Genomic DNA, 18,116 nt, shown 5'->3' with positions numbered 1-18,116 from the left:
GGGTATCATCCTCAGAACGAACATAAAAACATGGATTCGTTGCATCCGTGATAGGGAGTTAAACATCCCTAAGTTTTAAAAAATTGCAAGACTGATGTCCCCTTGTCACAGACAGGAGACAGCCTGTCCTCCAGTCCTGCATGTTCCAACTGCCTGCAGAGGGGCTGAAGCACTGACTCCCGAATTTCCCTGGAATGTACCCGAGTGTGTGTGCATACACGGGAGAGAGACTGCCAAGAAGCTGTGCCACCACCGGGGTCCTGAGGAAAGAGGCTGAGGTCAGAAGTGGCAAAGGGATTGCTGCTTCCAAATTCCTTTTTTAAAGATTTATTTTTTATTTTAGAGAGCATATATGCACGAGTGGGGGGAGCGGTGGGGGGGGGAGCAGACCCCCCACCAAGCAGGGAGCCTGAAGCTGGGCTGGATCCCAGGACCCCGGATCTCGACCTGAGCTGAAACCAAGAATCAGAGGCTTAACCAACTGAGCCACCAGGCGCCTTGCTGCTTCTGGGTTCTTACAGGCCATGGTGGGGCATGGCAGGCGTGGCCCTGCCCAGCACTCCTCCTCATGCCCAAGCCCCTGCAGTCCTTGCCAGGTGGCCAGCATGAGCCCTCGAGGCTGGAGGCAGACCCCGAATTCACATCACCTGCAGGACTTCACTGAACCCTGTCCTTCCCCTGCAAAAACGGAGACAACCATGCCACCTGCCGACACCACCGGGGTGTCTGGAGGCTGCGATGAGTCACACGTTCAAGAGCGGGCGCTCAATCAGTCCTGGCTTCCCTCCCTCACACTTGATGACGTATCCTAACGAGGCACCCAGGGCGTGGGGAGGAAGGTGTGCGCTGCGCAGTCGAGTCCCTGGAGTATCTTCCTCCAGCGGCACAAGAGGGCACATCCCAGCCCACGGACAGGAACAGAAGTCACAAGGTTGTGTGGCCTGAATGTTTATGTCCTTCCAAAATTCATCTGTTGAAGCCTGCGGTGCTGGAGATGGAGATGGCGGGAGGTGACCAGGGTTGGTGTGGAGAGGGCTGGGCCCTCGGGACGCACTTAGTGGCCTCACAAGAAGAGGAAGAGCGAGTGTGCACGTGGAGGAAGGGCCATGAGCACACAGTGGGAGGGTGGCCTCTGCAAGCTGGGAACCAGGTGCTCGCCGAGAACCAGACGGGCCTCGCCCTGCTCTTGGACTCGCAGCCCCTGGAACTGGGAGAAATGAATTTCCACCATCTAAGCTGCCCATCTGTGGGTCTGTCCCGGCCCCGGCCGAGGGAGACACACGGTGTATGTGGATTTTATTTGTTCTTCCCGTTAACCAAGTTGTTTCTACATAGACCTAGTTCTGCATTCAGTCGCCGTCTTTATTCCGTTTTGCTTTACATCCTTAGGAATGAAGCCCCCCCGACGTGTGCATCTCATTACCGCCAGCACTGCGAGGGAAGACGCGGCGTCCTCAGCTGGAACCTCCCAAAGGCCAGTCCGTCCTGGGGTCCCCCGGACAGAAGTGTCTGAGGCCCCCAGCAGGCCGACGCTGACTCAGACACATCATCACATCTTCCTTCTGAGCATTACAGTGTCAGTTTGCCTCCGGTACTTTTGCGACAAGATACATGTAGCAAAGCAGAAGTATAAAAAGTGCCCACGCAACCAGAATGGCCAGGAAGGCCCTGCTGGAACCGCGCTGGCCCTGCCCCTCCTGGCTCGGGGGCCCCGGTCAAGCAGAGCACAGCGGGGTCTCCGTGTCGTCGCAGAGATAAGCGATAACCAAAGGTCCTGACAGCTCTGACGTTCTGAGAACGTCAAGAAAAGGACTCTGAGGGATAACCTGCAGGTGACTCGGTGTCCCAGACAGGCAGCATTCCATTCCCAGGGCGCCCAGAAGGAAACGTGCTGTCTCGCGGTCTGCCCCTGGACCCTGGAGACCATGGGCAGCTCATGCCGACTGAGCCCCACTGCAGAACAGCACCCCTAAGTCGAGGGAAAAGAAGAGCCATTGAGGTCTGTCACATCCCTGTCCTCTGGGACAGGCACCTTGAAAGGAGTCTGCATTTTTCACAGGTGAGCCCATCCCTGCTCGTGGACGGCAGGAGACCCTGGGACCCCCATTTATCCCCATTCCCTTTCTGTACTCCCCCTCCTTTCCTGGAGCAGCAGAGATCTCCTCCTCTACAAATGGCTCGCCTCCTCTGCAGAGCCTCCCGCGGGGACCCCAAGGTGCCGGGGTGCCTTGGGGTCCCTGCACAGGCTGCTCGGTGGACGCGGCCTGTTTACGGACGGGCGCGCTCCACCTGACAGCGGGCATCCTGAAGGCAGGGGTCGCCTCCGTCACAGCCAGCAGGTGACCGATGCACTTCCAGGGAACTCAGTCTAACTCTTTAGTTTGTGTGTACTTGAAAAAAAATAGTATCAAACCCACTTCTGTTGTCGTCAGCTCATCGTGATGGGGATCCTCTGTTCTGGGTCTTCCTGCTGTGGCCGACTCAGCTTTGTTTATGTCCGACCCGCCGACTTCCACAAAGGAGCCGCGGGCGCCTCCAGCTCGTGTGTGTCGGGAGGACGGGACCCTGCAGGATGGCTTTGGAGTCCACGGTGCGCCATCTATCCTGTCGACGTCTAGAGTAAACCCGGAGCTACTCAAATCCAGCAAGTCCGTTCTCGGGGGAGCTGGGGTTACAAACTGAGAGCTCGCTTTGGAAAAACGACCTGGTTTGTGGGGAGTAGCAGGTCCCTCCGAAAATGTGGTGCCTCCTCTGACTTTCAGCTCAAGGGCGAAGAAACCCAGCCACCCTGGCTCCCTTCTCCGAGCGGCTGTACTCGAGGAATATCTTCGAGGAAGAAGTTCAAATTCCTGGTTTTTCACATTCATGCTGATTAATTGCTCGACTCAGCAATTCAGATGCACTAACTAGTTTAATAATGAGGGAGTTCAATTATGAAGTCCTTACTGTTCTAAAACATGGCTGGTGATCATGGAGTTTCTGTGGAGTCGATTATGGAGGCTTCTCGTTCCCTCTCTTTTGACTCAAGGCAGCTGCCAAAATTAGAACAAGGAGCAGACGCGAGGGGTGCTGCTGGAAGGTTCTCGAAAATTAAAAGGAGGGAATCCAAGGTGATGTGTGCTAGCGTTGCCTACATGGGTTTCACACCGCCCCCCCCGGCCACCTCCAAATAATACGAAATCAAATGAGAAAACTGCACAGACAGGAGCCAACCGTGAAGGCAGTTCCTTGGCCCTGACCCCAGGCTGGCTGCGTGCACCATCATGGGCAACATGGAGGACCTGGCGTGCCAGCTGAGGCCAAGGAGGAAGGACAAGAGCATCACGGTGATGTAACGCTTCTGTAACAAACGGCCCTCTCTACCACTGAATCATCATGTGCAAAATCCCCATATGACCCAGCGATGCCCCAAACTGCACGAGAGTCAACACAACCCAATGGTCACCGATGAACGGAGCTTCAGTGCCCTCGGGTCTTGCCTTCTTGTAACCCTAAGCGCGCAGGAACAAGACCGGATGATGCGCGTCCATGGTCTTTCCTCTCCAGACTGCCTTCCAAAACCCTGCCACACGAGTAAAACACTGTTTTCCGGAGCTAAAAGGTGAACTAACTGATCAGGCACAGCAACAGCTGTTTCCTTAGCAGAAGCTAAGTGAAGGTGAAGACGGAACTCCGTTTTGCGCCAAATTAAGCACCACTGCTGGTGTTTCAAGTTGTAAACGGAGGACGTATAATGAAAACGCGATGCCTTCTGCAGCGTTTTATTAAATAACCGTATGTACTCAGTCTGCAGAAGATAAAATGAAGCTCTGTGGCATGTTCCCGTCCCCTTTCGTAACTCAACGCTCTTCCGTCCTGTTCACAACTACCCCCCGCACGCCTCATTTAAACATGGGCTGAAAAGGTAGGTGGTCTCTTGTGTATGTCTTAGTTCCAGGTTAAGGCCCTAAGAGAGGAGCTGAGTCTTACTTCTCGTGTCTCCCACGGAGCCAAACACACAGTGCTTCCTATGTGCTGGATGCTTGATACTTGACGAGAGGATAAAATGCTTCGCCATGTCAGGTTCTTCGGTGCAGGAAGGAAGGAAAACTCCATCCGGGCTGACCTTTGCAACTTGGACTTAATGAAATTCGTAAACAAATTTCAGGCTCAGGCCTTGCCTCTGATTGCCTACTGAGTGCAGCTGGGATGGGCAATTCTTTTCTTTTTTCTTCTTTTTAATCCTAACAGAGAGAGGCCATTTGTGACTTTTCCTCCACAGGATAATATTTCAGTATCCATCCAGGATCAACCATACAACGGTTCTATAAAGACCCAGAATGAACAACCAAGGGATCAGGATGAGAAGGATAAAATAAATTCCCTTCTGAGACCTTTGGAACAAAGCACTGTGAACCCAAGGGGAGGCGGGTAACACAACAGGATTTCTGTATATCCTCTTATATAATAAGATTGGGTAAATCCCGACTGGCTCTGCATTTTTAAAGAAAGATCTTTGCTACACAACTTCTAGATGTTATGATTCATATAAAAGTCAGTATCTTTACATGGAATCCGAGAAATATCAAGGAAGCTACTCTGTCTGCCCCACTCCTAGATTCAAAAGCCGCTCCACATACCTCAAAGACTTGCTTTTTGCCTGGTGGAAAGAGTTTGAGGCAGAGAATCAAGAGAAAGTTCTGTCACCTACCAGCAACCTGACCCTGGACAAGAAAGCCACTTAACCTCTCTCTACTTCCACCTTTTCACTGGGGGAACAGGGAAATTAACACTTGATGCAAACTTGCATGAATGTTATAAAACTAACGAGAACCACCAGGTTTGGGGCCACAGAGAATGCAGGACTCTGTTTCATTTCTGCAACGGTAAGCTCACTACTGGACCTGGATAAGAAGATGCCCAGAGAGCATCGAGATTCAGAGACAATGCCAAAACACAGCAAGTCATTAAAGATCTGTATCCTTTCTACTGCCCAGGGGTCTCTGGGCACATGCCCTTCAACTTGGTTCTGGTGACAAATCCAGGGCCCTGGGTGCTAGCGCCTTTCCAGGGTTGAACTCCCCTCCAGCCAGTGCTGTGGCCACCACAGGGGACAAGGTGCCCTGCTTCTTACAAAGTCTGCCTTCTCATATCTGAACCCAAATCCATCTCCTTGAAGCGTCCATCCACCGGTCCCAAAGAAGCCCACCTGGGCCACCCAGGATGTGAGTTCACGTGCCCCCAGGCTCCTGTCCTTCCCTACAGCTCTTCTAGATACTGCAAAGATTCCCTCCACATCATGGGCTTCAGTCCCCACATCCGTGCGTCTTGCCCACATCCAAATTCACCTTCATTGGTCTGTCATCATCGTGGAGTACAGAGCCCAGATGTGAACATACAATGTAATTAACTCTGAGCAAATCAAACCCAGTTTAAAATCAAATCACCGGGGCGCCTGGGTGGCTCAGTCGTTAAGCGTCTGCCTTCGGCTCAGGTCATGATCCCAGGGTCATCGGATCAAGCCCCGCATCGGGCTCCCTGCTCCATGGGAAGCCTGCTTCTCCCTCTCCCACTTCCCCCTGCTTGCGTTCCCTCTCTCGCTGTGTCTCTCTCTGTCAAATAAATAAAATCTTTAAAAAAAAATAAAGTTTAAAAAAAAAATCAAATCACCAATATTTTAATATCCAATGTTCTGAAAGGTCTATTAAATAGGAGTACAGGTAGAAATGGGATACGTGAATTTTTATTTATTTTTTAAACGTAACGACCACCTGCACCTTTTTTATGGTACAGCCAGAGGATGTTGGCTTCTATGAGGCTCGTTCTTCTCAAAGTTAAACTTACTGAGAAAGTGTCCTATTCCTGCCTAAAGTTAGCCTCAGATATCAGCCCTGGGAGCACAAGGAGGCATCCATCACCTTTCTGGGGCACTCTGCTTTCGATGACGTATGAGGTCCCTCTCACAAAGTCAGAGTTCACTGCCCCAGCTTGTACCCCACACTTCCTCCACGGCACAAGGAGGGGCTGGGTTATTTTTAATTTCTGACTTTTTTTTTCCCTAAAGGTCCTTTCATTTATTTTAGAGAAAGAGAGAATGCATGTGAGCAGAGAGAGGGGTGGAGGGAGAGAGAGAATCCTGAAGCAGACTTCCCACTGAGCGTGGAGCCAACTTGGGGCTCAATCCCAGGACCCTGAGATCATGACCTGGGCTAAAATCAAGAGTGGGCTGCTTAACTGACTGAGCCATCCAGGCGCCCCTCATTTTTGACTCTTTAAATGATACTAATCGTTTTAGATAAGCCCAGTGACTGGCTTGAATATCCAAACAAATTCTCCAGCGCTCACACATATACATACATTCCTAATCAAGTTATGACGTTAGAACCCAAAATAGTTATGAAGATAAGGAGTTCTTTTATGTTTATATTTATAAAGATCACAGTTTCTGCTTCTATAATTTACTAGATTCACTCCATTCATTTTAAGTTATACATATAAGCAAATGACTGTTCAACTCAGGTTATAGCATCTTCTGCCATCGGGTGTAGAGTTTAATCGTTTTTCAGAGTAAGAGAACTAGGGCAACGATCATGAATGCTGGTACCGCGAGAGACTGGCTGGACAGGGTGGCCTTATTTCCATCAGGTGCACCAAGAGCCCCCATGTGGACAGAGCGTTTCTGGCTTCTGAGGCAGCACAGACACTGACGATATTATCCTGTTCGCTCGTACTTTCTGGACAAGCATGCGGCCAAGGTAAGAAATAGCTGGCAACAGAATCTTTGCACTTGGCTGAGCGTCTAGGGCTCCTGTGTGGTGGGCTCGGCTGGGGAATGGTACAGAGGGGCATTCAGGAAGCTCTGACCACCCCCTCAGCTGGGCTCAGGCCAGGCCCCCAGGAGACAACGGTGGATAGCATACAGCCCCGCCCTCTCGAGAGGCTTCTGGTCTACTGCACTTACCGAGGTCAGGGCACAGACTTCCCCAGGGATTTCTCAGAGGCACTGTCAAAGGCATGAGCACCACCTTGCTTCTGTTGCTTCATCTCTACCTTCTCTCTGTCTCTGCCTTAGAGGCAGACCCATGTGGCTGGCGCCCTTTGGCTTCTGCTTGGGTTTAGTCAAAGAGGGGGGCAGGCAGGAGATCAGAGGCAGGGAGGGGAATGAAGTTTGGGCGGTCCCCCGGGTCCCTCACCCTCTGGGTTACCATAGGCTAGATAAGTCCCTCTGCTGAAGGCCATAGCTCCTGACTGGAGGCCTTGCCCAAACAGCTCTCTCTCTGGGTCCTGATAACTGGCCCCTCTGCTGCCCATTACACTCCTGGGATTCTGCACCACCCCATAGCTCTTCCCACACCTCTGTAGACAGTCCCATGGTAAATTTCCCTCGATGACCCAGCTTGAGGGTGCCATGTTTTCCCCCAGGACCCTGACTGAAGTAGCTAACTTTCAGTGATACTTTATCTTTCTTAAACTCTGAAGAAGTCTGAATTTGTCATTTGTTCCAATGGGTTATGTCAAAAACCATATAACTCAACTACTTTTCAAACATCTTCTAGAGAACTTTTTATATCTACAATTCCCATTTTTCACAATGAGGTCAGTCTAACACAGAATATAGTGGAAGCAACCAGTCATAGTGCCTTGCAGGAAAGTAAAACAGAAATATTTTCTTATAATTAAAATTAAACAATATCCTCTAAAAATAAAACATACACAACTAGCTTTAATTTCAAGAACAGATGTTTAAATTTAGATGGTTTACGCCATTTACGTAAAGAAGCTAACAGCCGTTAAGACTATTACAAAATATTGTGTATCACTAAATCTAAAATGACCTCAATTGTAGGTTGCCTTACGGCTTCAGAGATGTTAAAATATGAAAAAAAAAAAAATGAGTGCCTTAGAAATAATGAACTATAGTGCGCTTCACAAAAATGACTCATTTACTGTTTTGTATGTAACCTTTCCTAGGGAAAAATGAATCATTTTCTTTTTATAGAGAATCTGTTACCTTATTTCGAACTGGAAAGATGTCATGGCCGTTGGTATTACAGACACAATAATCCGTTAACTAGGAAGTGAGGGGCAGCTTCCCTTCTGATCACTGGTGTTGAATTTCTGAACACACGTCAACCATTACTCATCATCCATGCTTGAGGTACTGTGGCGATTTCTAATTTGGGTGTTTCTATGGTGCCTGGGAGTCTGTCTTTCTGTCTGTGTCACCACCGCGCACTAAGGCCTTTTAATGAAAGGGTCCAAGGTTGTTTTTGCCTGGAGGATCTGTCTCAGCCTTATTATACGCTATTGCTCAGAGCACAGGATACGGTCCCAGTAACTCAGGAAACGGGCTGGGAGCTTCTCGGGTGTCCAACAAGCTCACGGACACCTCTCAAACCTCGTTCAAGTCGCCACTGGCTCACCGGGACACTGGTTTGAAGAAGTAGTTCAATTAAACATGCAACCACTGATTTACCTGAAGGCTGTATCTTACTCACACAGTTTTCACTCTGTCAGGAGGTGGGTAGGATATAATTAGAAAGTGTAAAATATGTGTAATGTACTTACAGGTGGACCCGATAATCAGTTTCTACCAAGTGGTGCTTCTGAACAAAGTTTCAGAAACACGACATACCCAGTAAGATGTTTATCTGTGACACGGACAGGACGCCTTTCCCTACAGCAAATCTCCCTCTCCCCTGGGGTACGTGTGGCGCATGTCACCCACCCTGGTGAGGCGCCAGGCTTCTTCCTGGTTTCTTCCCCAACCTCCCGTTCAGGGGGGCGTGGCGGCCGGTGCATGGCCCACCATCAGCCCTGTTCCTTCCTTGCTAATGTATGCATTGTGGGCTTACAGGCTCACGGCTGGATACTAGGAGGGAAGAAGCCACTCTCTCCAACACTGCAAACTGTAGTTCTGAACAACCAAGTATAGGATTCAGGAAAAGCATGGCAGAAACAGAGAAAGAGAAAGGGTGTAAGTTATAAAAGTATTTCTGGCGCGTGTGTGGAACATGTGTTGAAAACAGACTCTTTTACTATTGATGGTGTCACAAATAACAATTAATGTTGAACAACGATGCTGCGAAATTTTTATTTTCCTTTGACTTATTTTCTTTAGCTTGTTTATTACAACTGCATTAATTTCACCTCTCAATGTGTGGGTATGTGTGTGTGCGTGCGCGCACGCACCTCCACTTTGCATCTGTGAAATAAAAAAATGTAAATCCATCTGAAGGAGCGACTTCAGAAAGACCACATCTGGCCATCACCGAGAATAAAAACTAAGGGCTCAAGAAGTCAAAGGAGGACCAAGACAAACTGTGACAAACTGTGACAACTGGAATATTAATAGAGCCCACAAAACAAAAAGAGCAGAAAGACACTCACAGAAGGAGCATTTATCATAATGTGTTGCTGAAAGCCGGGATTGGGGTAGCTATCTTGTAAGAATTAAGACCAGCCGATATCAGAAAAGATTCCTCGAGGAGGAGAGGCAACCGTCTTTCTTAGAATTAAATACTATGGCGCCCCCCCAGTTGGAGTGGACACTGTTGACCCAGGGTGCGGAGGGAGGGCAAGACCCAGAACCTGCCCAGGCGGGCGACAGGGAAACCGGATTCACCTTCTACCAGAAGACGACTGCCAGAAGGGAAGAGAGCTGATCTGGTGGAATGATCTTGAGAATCAGTCAGTGATGAGCAGCTCCAAGGCCCCTCTAGTGTCGCCTTGTACACAGAAAGCACATGCGGTGACCTGCATTGTGGTGCATGTGTGGTCCGAAGGGTAAGGGAGTTCCCCAGGTTGAAACACAGGACTCAGACTCTCACCCTGAACTCCCCAGGGAAACCTTACCTTCAGCGGTGCCGGAGAGCCCGTCGGCCTTGAAGTTGCTGGTACTTTTCTTCCTTCGGTGCTTCTTTCTGTTGGCGTGAGGGGAGGGGGGCGGGTCGAGCTTGGGGCTGGTGGTGCTGGAGATACTTGGGCTGGAGCACACGGAGTCGCCCAGCCCCGTGTCTGCCATGGGACCGGAAAAGGCAAAAGAACGCAAACGTTAACACTTACAAAGTCGACTTTGCAGAAATACGAAAGCAATGCTCCTCCAATATGCTACCAGGCCCCACAAGTACTATATTAAGCTGAGATCACTGGATTGGAGGCCCCAGAGCATCCAGTATTAAAAGTGCACGGGGCCGTTTCCTCTAACGTACCACCTGCCATTAAAAAAAAAAAAAAGACTTTATTTTTGGATCATCTGTAGGCTGTGGAGCATTTAAAATTCTCTACTTCGCATGATCGGTGCTCTAGAAAAGCAAAGTGAGGAGTCCATGCCTTTTACTAGTTTATTTTTCTCTTCCCACAGTTACCCTGATACATTAGGAGTGAAACCAAGAGGCTGAGGACGCATATGAAGGCGTCTGGCGGCCGCTCCGCTTCTGCGGGTGCGCACAAGAGAGCGGGCGTCCTGGTTCGCTCACTTCCACCCTCAGCGTCACATACGACCGCGGCACCAGTTTATGACGAGTGGAACATGGCCCGCCGTGTCTCTGTCCATAGCAGACCTGCCAATTACTGATTCACTGAAGCTATTTATAAAATTTTAAGACCGTTGCACACACGTGTGAATTCACTGCAAGTGAAACCGATTTAGTACGTCCATCTTTCTCTTTATCCAAGAGAACACGAGAGTCGTGCTTAAAAGAGCAGGGAACAAACATGGACTTCAACCAGAGAGAGTCTTCCCAAAATGTGAAGGAGAGGCACCATCCGACCGCCTGCAGGGCCTGAAGAATTCTTTATTTCACGAGTCGGACTCTCTGTAAACTCGGACGACACCAAGTGCTTTGCGATGCGCTCCATTCGTTCAACGAGTATTTTCTGAGCGCCTACTGTGGGCCACTTTTCTAGGTGCTTGGGCTCCATCACTGAGAAAAACAGGTAAAGATTCCCTCCGAGCGGCCACAGCCCAGACGCAGTAGAAGGCGGTAAAGTGTCAGGGAAACGAGTAGGACGGCGTGGGGGCCCGACCACCCCAAAGTGCCCGCAGGATAACCCAGCGGCACCGGACGGCACCAGACCCTGGAGACTGCTCAGCGGGGTCTAATCTTCTTCTAAAAGTAGCAATTCTCGTACATATTTTAAAAATACTAGATCCCACTGGATAGCAGATGAAAACTGTAAATGTCCCAGAAAAAAAAAAGGCTAATCTAATGAACAGGTGCACATCATTTCTGAGGGCTCAGAGGCCGCCTGGTGTTGCTAAGGGACCTTGGGATCCGAGAGCGTTAGCTGGTCCCGAAGCAACCCTTTTATAGCATTACTCAACGCTCACACTTCAGAAGGGATTATTTTTTGTTCGTTTCAGGTATTTTCTGCCCAGGTGGTAAGCCATCATTCACTCTCTGACCCATCCTCTCTGACTATTCGGGACCTACCCTGTGTCAGGCATGGTTGACAGACGACGGGACCATCACAATGTCACAATGACCGCCCCCCGCCCCCACCCCCGAGGAGCTGAAGCCTCACCATGGAGGAGGGTGAGGAGAACGGGCAAGGACGACCGGCCTCTGAGACAGCAGGCTGGCCTTTTGCTCTTTCAGTCTGTCCCTTGGGCATCCACTCAATTCAATGCACCATTTTCATTCCCAACTGTGTGTCTTGATCCTTAGGCCACTCCACTGCTGTAATGCTCTCTCCCGAAAGAACATTTCTCCTCTCCGCACTGGGCTGTCTGTCAGTCATCTGGATCTAAGCGGCATGCCTGTTCCCCAGGGCAGCTGCAGATGCCCACTTCCCCTGTACGATGCTGAGCACAGAGTGGCGGCACTGTTACCACATAGGCATCCCCAGGTCCCTCCTATCATCCAGTACTTCCTTTTTAAGGCACACACCAACGTCCTTTGCAAGATGTTAAGAATATACCCTTGAGTTACGGATGGTCATGTCACAGCTGCCATCCATGTGGGGTGGCTCTATGTCTGTGCTCTCTATTCCCTTCTGGGATTCCTTCCGTCTGTCTGTCCTGTAACAGCACATGGCCTTGAATGCGACGGCTAAGGCGTCCTGGTGCCTCACACAGCAGGGCACGCCCCCCGACGTTGTAGATCCTTCCCCATTGCCTTGGCTATTCATTCTGAGCACACAACTTGGTATATCCACCCAAGACACCAGAAAAGACATTAAACCGGGAGGAGTCAAAACAGCCTCCAACCTGCAGACGCAGCTGAAAGCGCCGGTGAGCGACCCCGCAACAAGACATCGTCCACGCGTCCCACTACAGATCCGTGGCCTCGCCTACGGAGAAACTGCCACACACTCTCGTCAAATGCTTTGCTGAAGGGCTACACGGCCGCCCCACTGACACACATTTTTGGCCATTTTTAAACAATAAAGGGCAATCCACTTCATGTTTTCTCTCCTTTATGAGCTATCCTGTTTACCACTGTTTCCTTTTCTGTATTCACCCAAAGCACTTCTCTAACATCCTAATTTAGGATCTGACTTGGGAATGACCTTAAACTCCCTGGAATACTAGTCATAATTCACCTTCCTGGGGAACAAAACGACATGTGTCTGTGTCCAGGGATCTCCCTCCATTCCAGATGCAGAAAACTGTTCCTAAAGTCATTAACAGGGACTCGGGCGATTTCATTCCCAAGTTTTCTGGATACCTTGGAATATCTGTAATTCAGGGAGAAATCTCTGATTCACTTGAAGCAAATGGCTGAGCAGCAGCCTTGAGGTAGGAGTGACACCTGCCTTCCCCCGACGGCCCATCAGCAGCCTCTCCAGCCTTCCTTTCCGTGGGCACCCTTCCACACCAGGGCACCCATCCACCTGTGGCTCCCGAGTCCCACTAAGCCACTGGCTCTCAACTGGAAACCCCTGCCCAGGGACACCAGATAATGTCCACAGATATTTCTGGTTATCAGACTAAGACAGGTGGAGGTGTACCAGCATCAAGTAGGCAGAAGCCAGAGATGCTGAGAAATATCCCACAACACACAGGACAGCTCCCACCACAGAAAACCAACAGGTCTAAAATGGCACCAGGGAGACCTGCAGGATCGGAATTGCTCCACTCCTCGTCACCTGCTCAGTCTCCTCCTGGTCTGTCTGTGCAAACGCCCTCACGAGAGCGAGAGCAAACCTCTCAGAATATTCCCTTCACCTGCTATGACCTGGCTCTCCCCGGGGCGGGGGGACACATACCTCCCACCCCCAGGGAGCACACAGGTGGGGGCAGGTGTCCTTCCTGCCCCCTCTGCTGCTTGCAGACCACTCCCCCTGCCCTCCAGCCCCATCCCCTTGAAGCGATGCCCTCCCGTAAGCCCACTCACACCCACGGACCCCTGGCGTCTGCCCCTTCTTCGCTCACTGACTGTTTCAGCAGCAGCTCACCCCATCCTCACTCAGGAGTGATTACGTCCAGTTCCTCCTACATGCTCACTTCAGCGTCCTGGCCTCTCATGCCTCCGCCTCGCTAAGCTCCTTCCTTCTCTCTAGCCTTCATGGTCCTGACCCAGGCCTGCTGTGGGGAACCAGCTCCTCGGAGTCTTATTTTTGTCTCCCGGCTCACTTACACCAGGACCCACACTCTGAGGGTTAATCTAGTGGCGCTCTTCTCCCTCTACCTTTCCTGATCATTCGTCCAACTTGACTTCCACCTGTACTCAGGTCCTGCTGGAGGAACAGAGCCTCATGCTCACCGGGGCTGGACCTCTGGACTGCCCTTCCATTCACTACGTTCCCAGAGTAAAGCTGCTCCCCGCTCTCCAAGAGGCTGTATCACACCTCCTCTGTTCTCCTCAAATGCCCCACACCTCACTCCCTCCCCCACAAAGACATCATTTTTCATTTTGCTGAAGATAAAAAAACCCCCAAAAGCAGCAATTAGAAGACAGCATCCTCCTTCCTGTCCCTGGTTCCCATGGACCCGGGGCCTCCTCGTCCTGGGAACTGGATTCTGCCCCATTTTGCCCCCAGAGCGACTTTGCCCCCTGCCTTTCATACCTTCTCCAGCCTGCATCAAACGTGCTGTATTATTATACCGTCTCCCGTTTCTAACAAAACCCTCCGTGACCCCATGCCCTTGCCCAGCCACCACCTGATTTCTGATCCTCTTTAAAGCAGAGCCCCCTGAGCCTCTCCCCTCTTTGCTGCTTGTGTCTGGTCACAGCTGACCCTGCTCCAGTCAAGGTCGCCCCACCAGCTGCTGCCATGCCCTCGCGGTGGCCGCCAGCACTGCCACCAGCCCCATCGGTGGACAAGCCCCGGTGGGACTGCGGAGCACCCCACACAGCTCACAGCCTCCTCCTTTGTGGGGAAGGCAGAGTGAGCTCGACGCTCGTCAGATCACAGGGAAACTAGGAGGGTGTGGGTCTAAGAAGCCAAAGGAGAGGCCCCCAGAGAGGCTTTCCCCACTCTGGCCGCTGCCCATGGCTGCCTGGCATCCAGTCCCACTGCCTTGCGGGGCAGGCGGCGCTCCCCACGTGTGACGCCCCGCCCCCCGTGTGTTTGTGTCCCTGCTGACGACGAACATCCTCCTGGCGAGATGTGATCCTTATGGAGGCAGGGACTTGCTTCAGCCTCTTCACCAGGACACAGCCTGGAACACAGCTGGAATGAAAATGGGAGCTGCATGCATATTTGTGGCATTAAGTTTTATAAAGAGTTGAGCTCCCATCGAGAAGTGCTCCCACAGGTGGACGGCGCGGCTTTCTGTTGCCTAACAGAGAAGCACTTGGTGAGTTCATCCTAAAACCACGAGCACGTGAGTTTCCAGCTGTCCAGAACCTGCTTTAAGGTGAACATCTAACTCCGTGAATGAGTCTGTTTATGTTGAGAGTCTTCCCCCTAAAGAAGCCTTAAGTGCGCCACACATAGTGCATGAGCGCGGAGTACTCCACGAGCCGGCTCTCCTAGGCACCGGGGCTTCATCACAGAGAGAAGGGCAAAACCCCCGCCCCACGGAGCCGCTTTCTAGGAGTGAAGGAACGCCTATCTACTTTCTTGCTCGATGCCTTCAGGAAAGCCTTTTTTTCTGGAGCCATGTTACCTGAACAGAGAAGGAAGGGGGGGTCATGTGTATAGTGAGCACATCAGCTGCACGCATGTGACTCGATATTCACGGCAAGCGCCCCCGCACACAGAAGGAACTAAGGCAAGGCGCCGTCTGTATGCCCACCTTCCTGCGTCGAGCAGGCCGGCCGGCCAGCCCCATGGCCCCCCTGAGAAACAGAAATGTGACTTGGGACCACTGGTTGGGCCACAAGGACTCAGAATGCGAGTGTGAGAGTGACAGGGAGACAAAGTACCACTGAGTCAGGAGAAGGCCCTGGGGTGGGAGGGTGTGTGGGGGGGAGAAACAGAACACATGAGCCCTAACCAGCCACTGGAGGGAGGGATGGAGATGAGCTTTTAAGATGACACAGGGTTGTCATAATGAAAACAGAAAAGCAGGATCAGCATTTGTAAGCCCCGTAAATTCTATTTCAGATACGGAGGAAGATGAATTAGTAACCGATGGGCACAAAGCACTTTGGAATCCACGACTCACTTCCCACCCACTGCCCGATGCGCCGCGCATAGGGCCCAGGTCCCACCGACAGAACCATCCTTGCTGGAGTTTAGAGGTGACGAGCTGGGGCAGTGACTTTCCAGGTCGCCTGCAGGGGAAGGTGGAGCCCATCTTTCGTGTCTTCTCCCCGCTCGCGCCCATGTCCCCAAACCCCCTGGCCCCAGCCCTAGGAATTTACTTCCCCAGGTAGCAACACTGTGGCCACCTAGAGGCTGGGTGTCTAGGGTGGGGGGATTGTCGGGGGTGGGGGCCCCAGGACGGTGACACAAGTATTTGGAAAAACCAGATGCCCCGGGCTGGGGTCAGTGGAAGCAGGGAGAGCTCAGGAGTGCATGGCCGGGCGAGGAGGCTGTGTGTGCGGGGACCAGGTGGCCTGGCTGTGGGAAGGGCCTGCTGCAGCACAGAGACCCCCACTGCTCGGCACAGAGAAGGCGATGGGGCCAGAGGGCAAGGATGGGCAGGACCTTTGGTTGGGGGGGGTGGGGGGTGGGTCAGGGGGGCCCTGGCAGGAGACAGGACTCCGGCAGGCTGGACTGCTCCAGAGGCCAGGGGTGGGTCATGCGGAGAAAGCTACGTTTCGAGTTAGCTGGGTCCTGAGCTGCCGTATGAACGCCCCTGGCTTCTAGATCTTGAGAACTCCCTTTTAAGAGGAGTTGTTTAAATTCCTCTGGTTTAAAATATGAGCAATCGAAATGTACTAGGCTTCCATGCTGTGCTTTTCCATTTCCGATGACTCCTCTTGCCTGACAAGGTATCCCTCAAAGTGAAGAGGCCCAGAAAGCCCGGCCTCAGACGCTGTAAATGAGCTCCAGCCGCAGCCCACGGAATGCAATCTGCTCCTCCTGGCTGAATACAAATAATGCATTTTATTTTGTATCAATTACGGGGAGCCGGGACAGCTGACGACCGTCGACAGGGCTAAGTACGGGAGGGTGGACGCGAAGAGAAGAGAGGCATGCCAAATTAAAAAAGCAAGCGCCTCATTACTCCACATCGAAACCGGTTTTGACGGAGGGACTCGGAGGCCCCCGGACACGTGGCGCCAAGCCGGGATGGGCCGGTCTGCTGCCATCCCGTGCGCTCAATGTCAGCCATTAGTTCTTCCCAATCGGGCATCAATGTTCAACGCACACCCCAAAAAATATATAATATGAGCAATAATGATAACAATCTGCAGTCTCTCCAGGCTCCGGTACGTGAAGTATGAGTCAAAGACGCGCCTCACTTTTCACTCGGAGAGCTGACAAGCATGACCAGAGGGGAATAAAATAACATTCCATTCGCATAAATATCAAGCAGCCTGCTTGAGACGGATGGCCAGGAATGTATTCTTAGCTATCATTCCGGCAGACAGGCCCAAGGACACTCATAACTTATTTTACAATCATTTAGTTTCAGCTCAAGTGGAAAACGTGACAACTTATCTCTGCTGACAAGATGCCATATCGAACCTTACAATTAACTCTCCTCCGATTATCTGCCCAGCCGATCATTATCTGGCCCATTTCTGATGAACTGTTGCAGGGAGCTTGCCTCGGTGAGAGCTGTCACTGCCAGGTGTGTAGATAGGTTTTTGATATCTCAGCTGATATTCAAATCCGCGGGGCTCTATGCATGTGACTCTCAAGACCCTGCTGCTCCCAAGGGTCTGGAAATGCGTCTGCCGGGGAAGGCGTCCTTCGGCCCCGCACTGGGAAGGGGTGGTGCACCCCCACTCCCCACCATATCCCAACAACAGCAACGGTTCTTCCTGCGGCGGCAGGGCTGGCTGTCCCAGCGCACATCCCCGGCCCCCGGCCCAGACTCTGGAGGGAGCACCTCCCACCACTCTTGCTCATGGGCTGGGTTTGAGAGAGGGGACATCAAGAAGTTGCTGCGGGGAGCCACCCACATGACCCGAGGAGCTGCTAATGGTCCCCAGGGCTGGCTGGCTGTTAATGTCCGATGTGTCGAAGACAATACGAAAACCTTCAAATGTATGTTCATAGGAAGTACGCATCTATATAAAAACAAAGAAAGCAGGAAAAAGGAGGACAGGTGTGTGCATACCAGCCCTCCCCTTCTCCTGCTTTCACATACTCCCTAACTTACTCATTTGGCAGTATAAGGTAGCATATATTCCTAGAAATCCTTTTTTTGGGGGGGGGGGTATTAAAAAAATACAAAATGATCAAAGACAGGGCTATTTGTCGCTGCTGGGTTGGGGGCAGGGGGCATCAGTCGAGGGCTAAGACCTTCTAAAAACCCAAGATGAAGTCATGTAGGAGCCAGTGAATTAAAACACATTTCCTTCGAGACAAGGCCAACCATATAAAGCTCATTTGGATCTTTAAGAAGGGCTCTGTTCTTTCTGAAGCTCAGAGACATGTGCGGGCTGGTAAATAAAGAACAGGCCACCTCTGCCATCCAAGGAAATCACAACATCCCGGCCTCTGTTAAAAGGTGAGTGTGAAGTGAAGTTCAAAACCTCGCCCCTTCTCACAGTCCTTTTGACGGGAGCTTTCAACAGGAGGAGGTTTACTTAAATCCCAATCTCTGAAGATGTTTCAGAGCCTGG

The 18,116-nt window shown here is 51.4% G+C and overlaps 1 protein-coding gene across 19 annotated transcripts in view; it reads right to left on the bottom strand.

Moving 5' to 3' along the window:
- The window catches only part of AGAP1 (ArfGAP with GTPase domain, ankyrin repeat and PH domain 1), a 517,580-nt gene that overhangs the window by 113,938 nt on the left and 385,526 nt on the right, over positions 1-18,116 (bottom strand). For 14 of the 19 annotated variants that reach the window (XM_045867676.3, XM_045867677.3, XM_045867678.3 and 11 more), the window contains one exon: positions 9,835-9,996. The exons of 2 other annotated variants lie outside the window; for them this stretch is intronic. In XM_045867676.3, coding sequence (XP_045723632.1) covers positions 9,835-9,996 — 162 coding nt within the window. Of the gene's footprint in view, positions 1-311; positions 4,224-9,547; positions 9,736-9,834; positions 9,997-18,116 lie in introns of those variants that run through there. 3 more of the 19 variants (XM_064587290.1, XM_054505939.2, XM_064587291.1) reach the window with 3 other exon arrangements.

Source organism: Mirounga angustirostris, unplaced genomic scaffold, assembly GCF_029215605.1.
Source record: "Mirounga angustirostris isolate CCGP_5_RB_7025 unplaced genomic scaffold, mMirAng1.0.hap1 SCAF_3, whole genome shotgun sequence".
Lineage (NCBI taxonomy): Eukaryota > Metazoa > Chordata > Mammalia > Carnivora > Phocidae > Mirounga > Mirounga angustirostris.
Note: the sequence above shows the minus strand (reverse complement) of the source record. Positions and strands in the feature narration are given on the sequence as shown.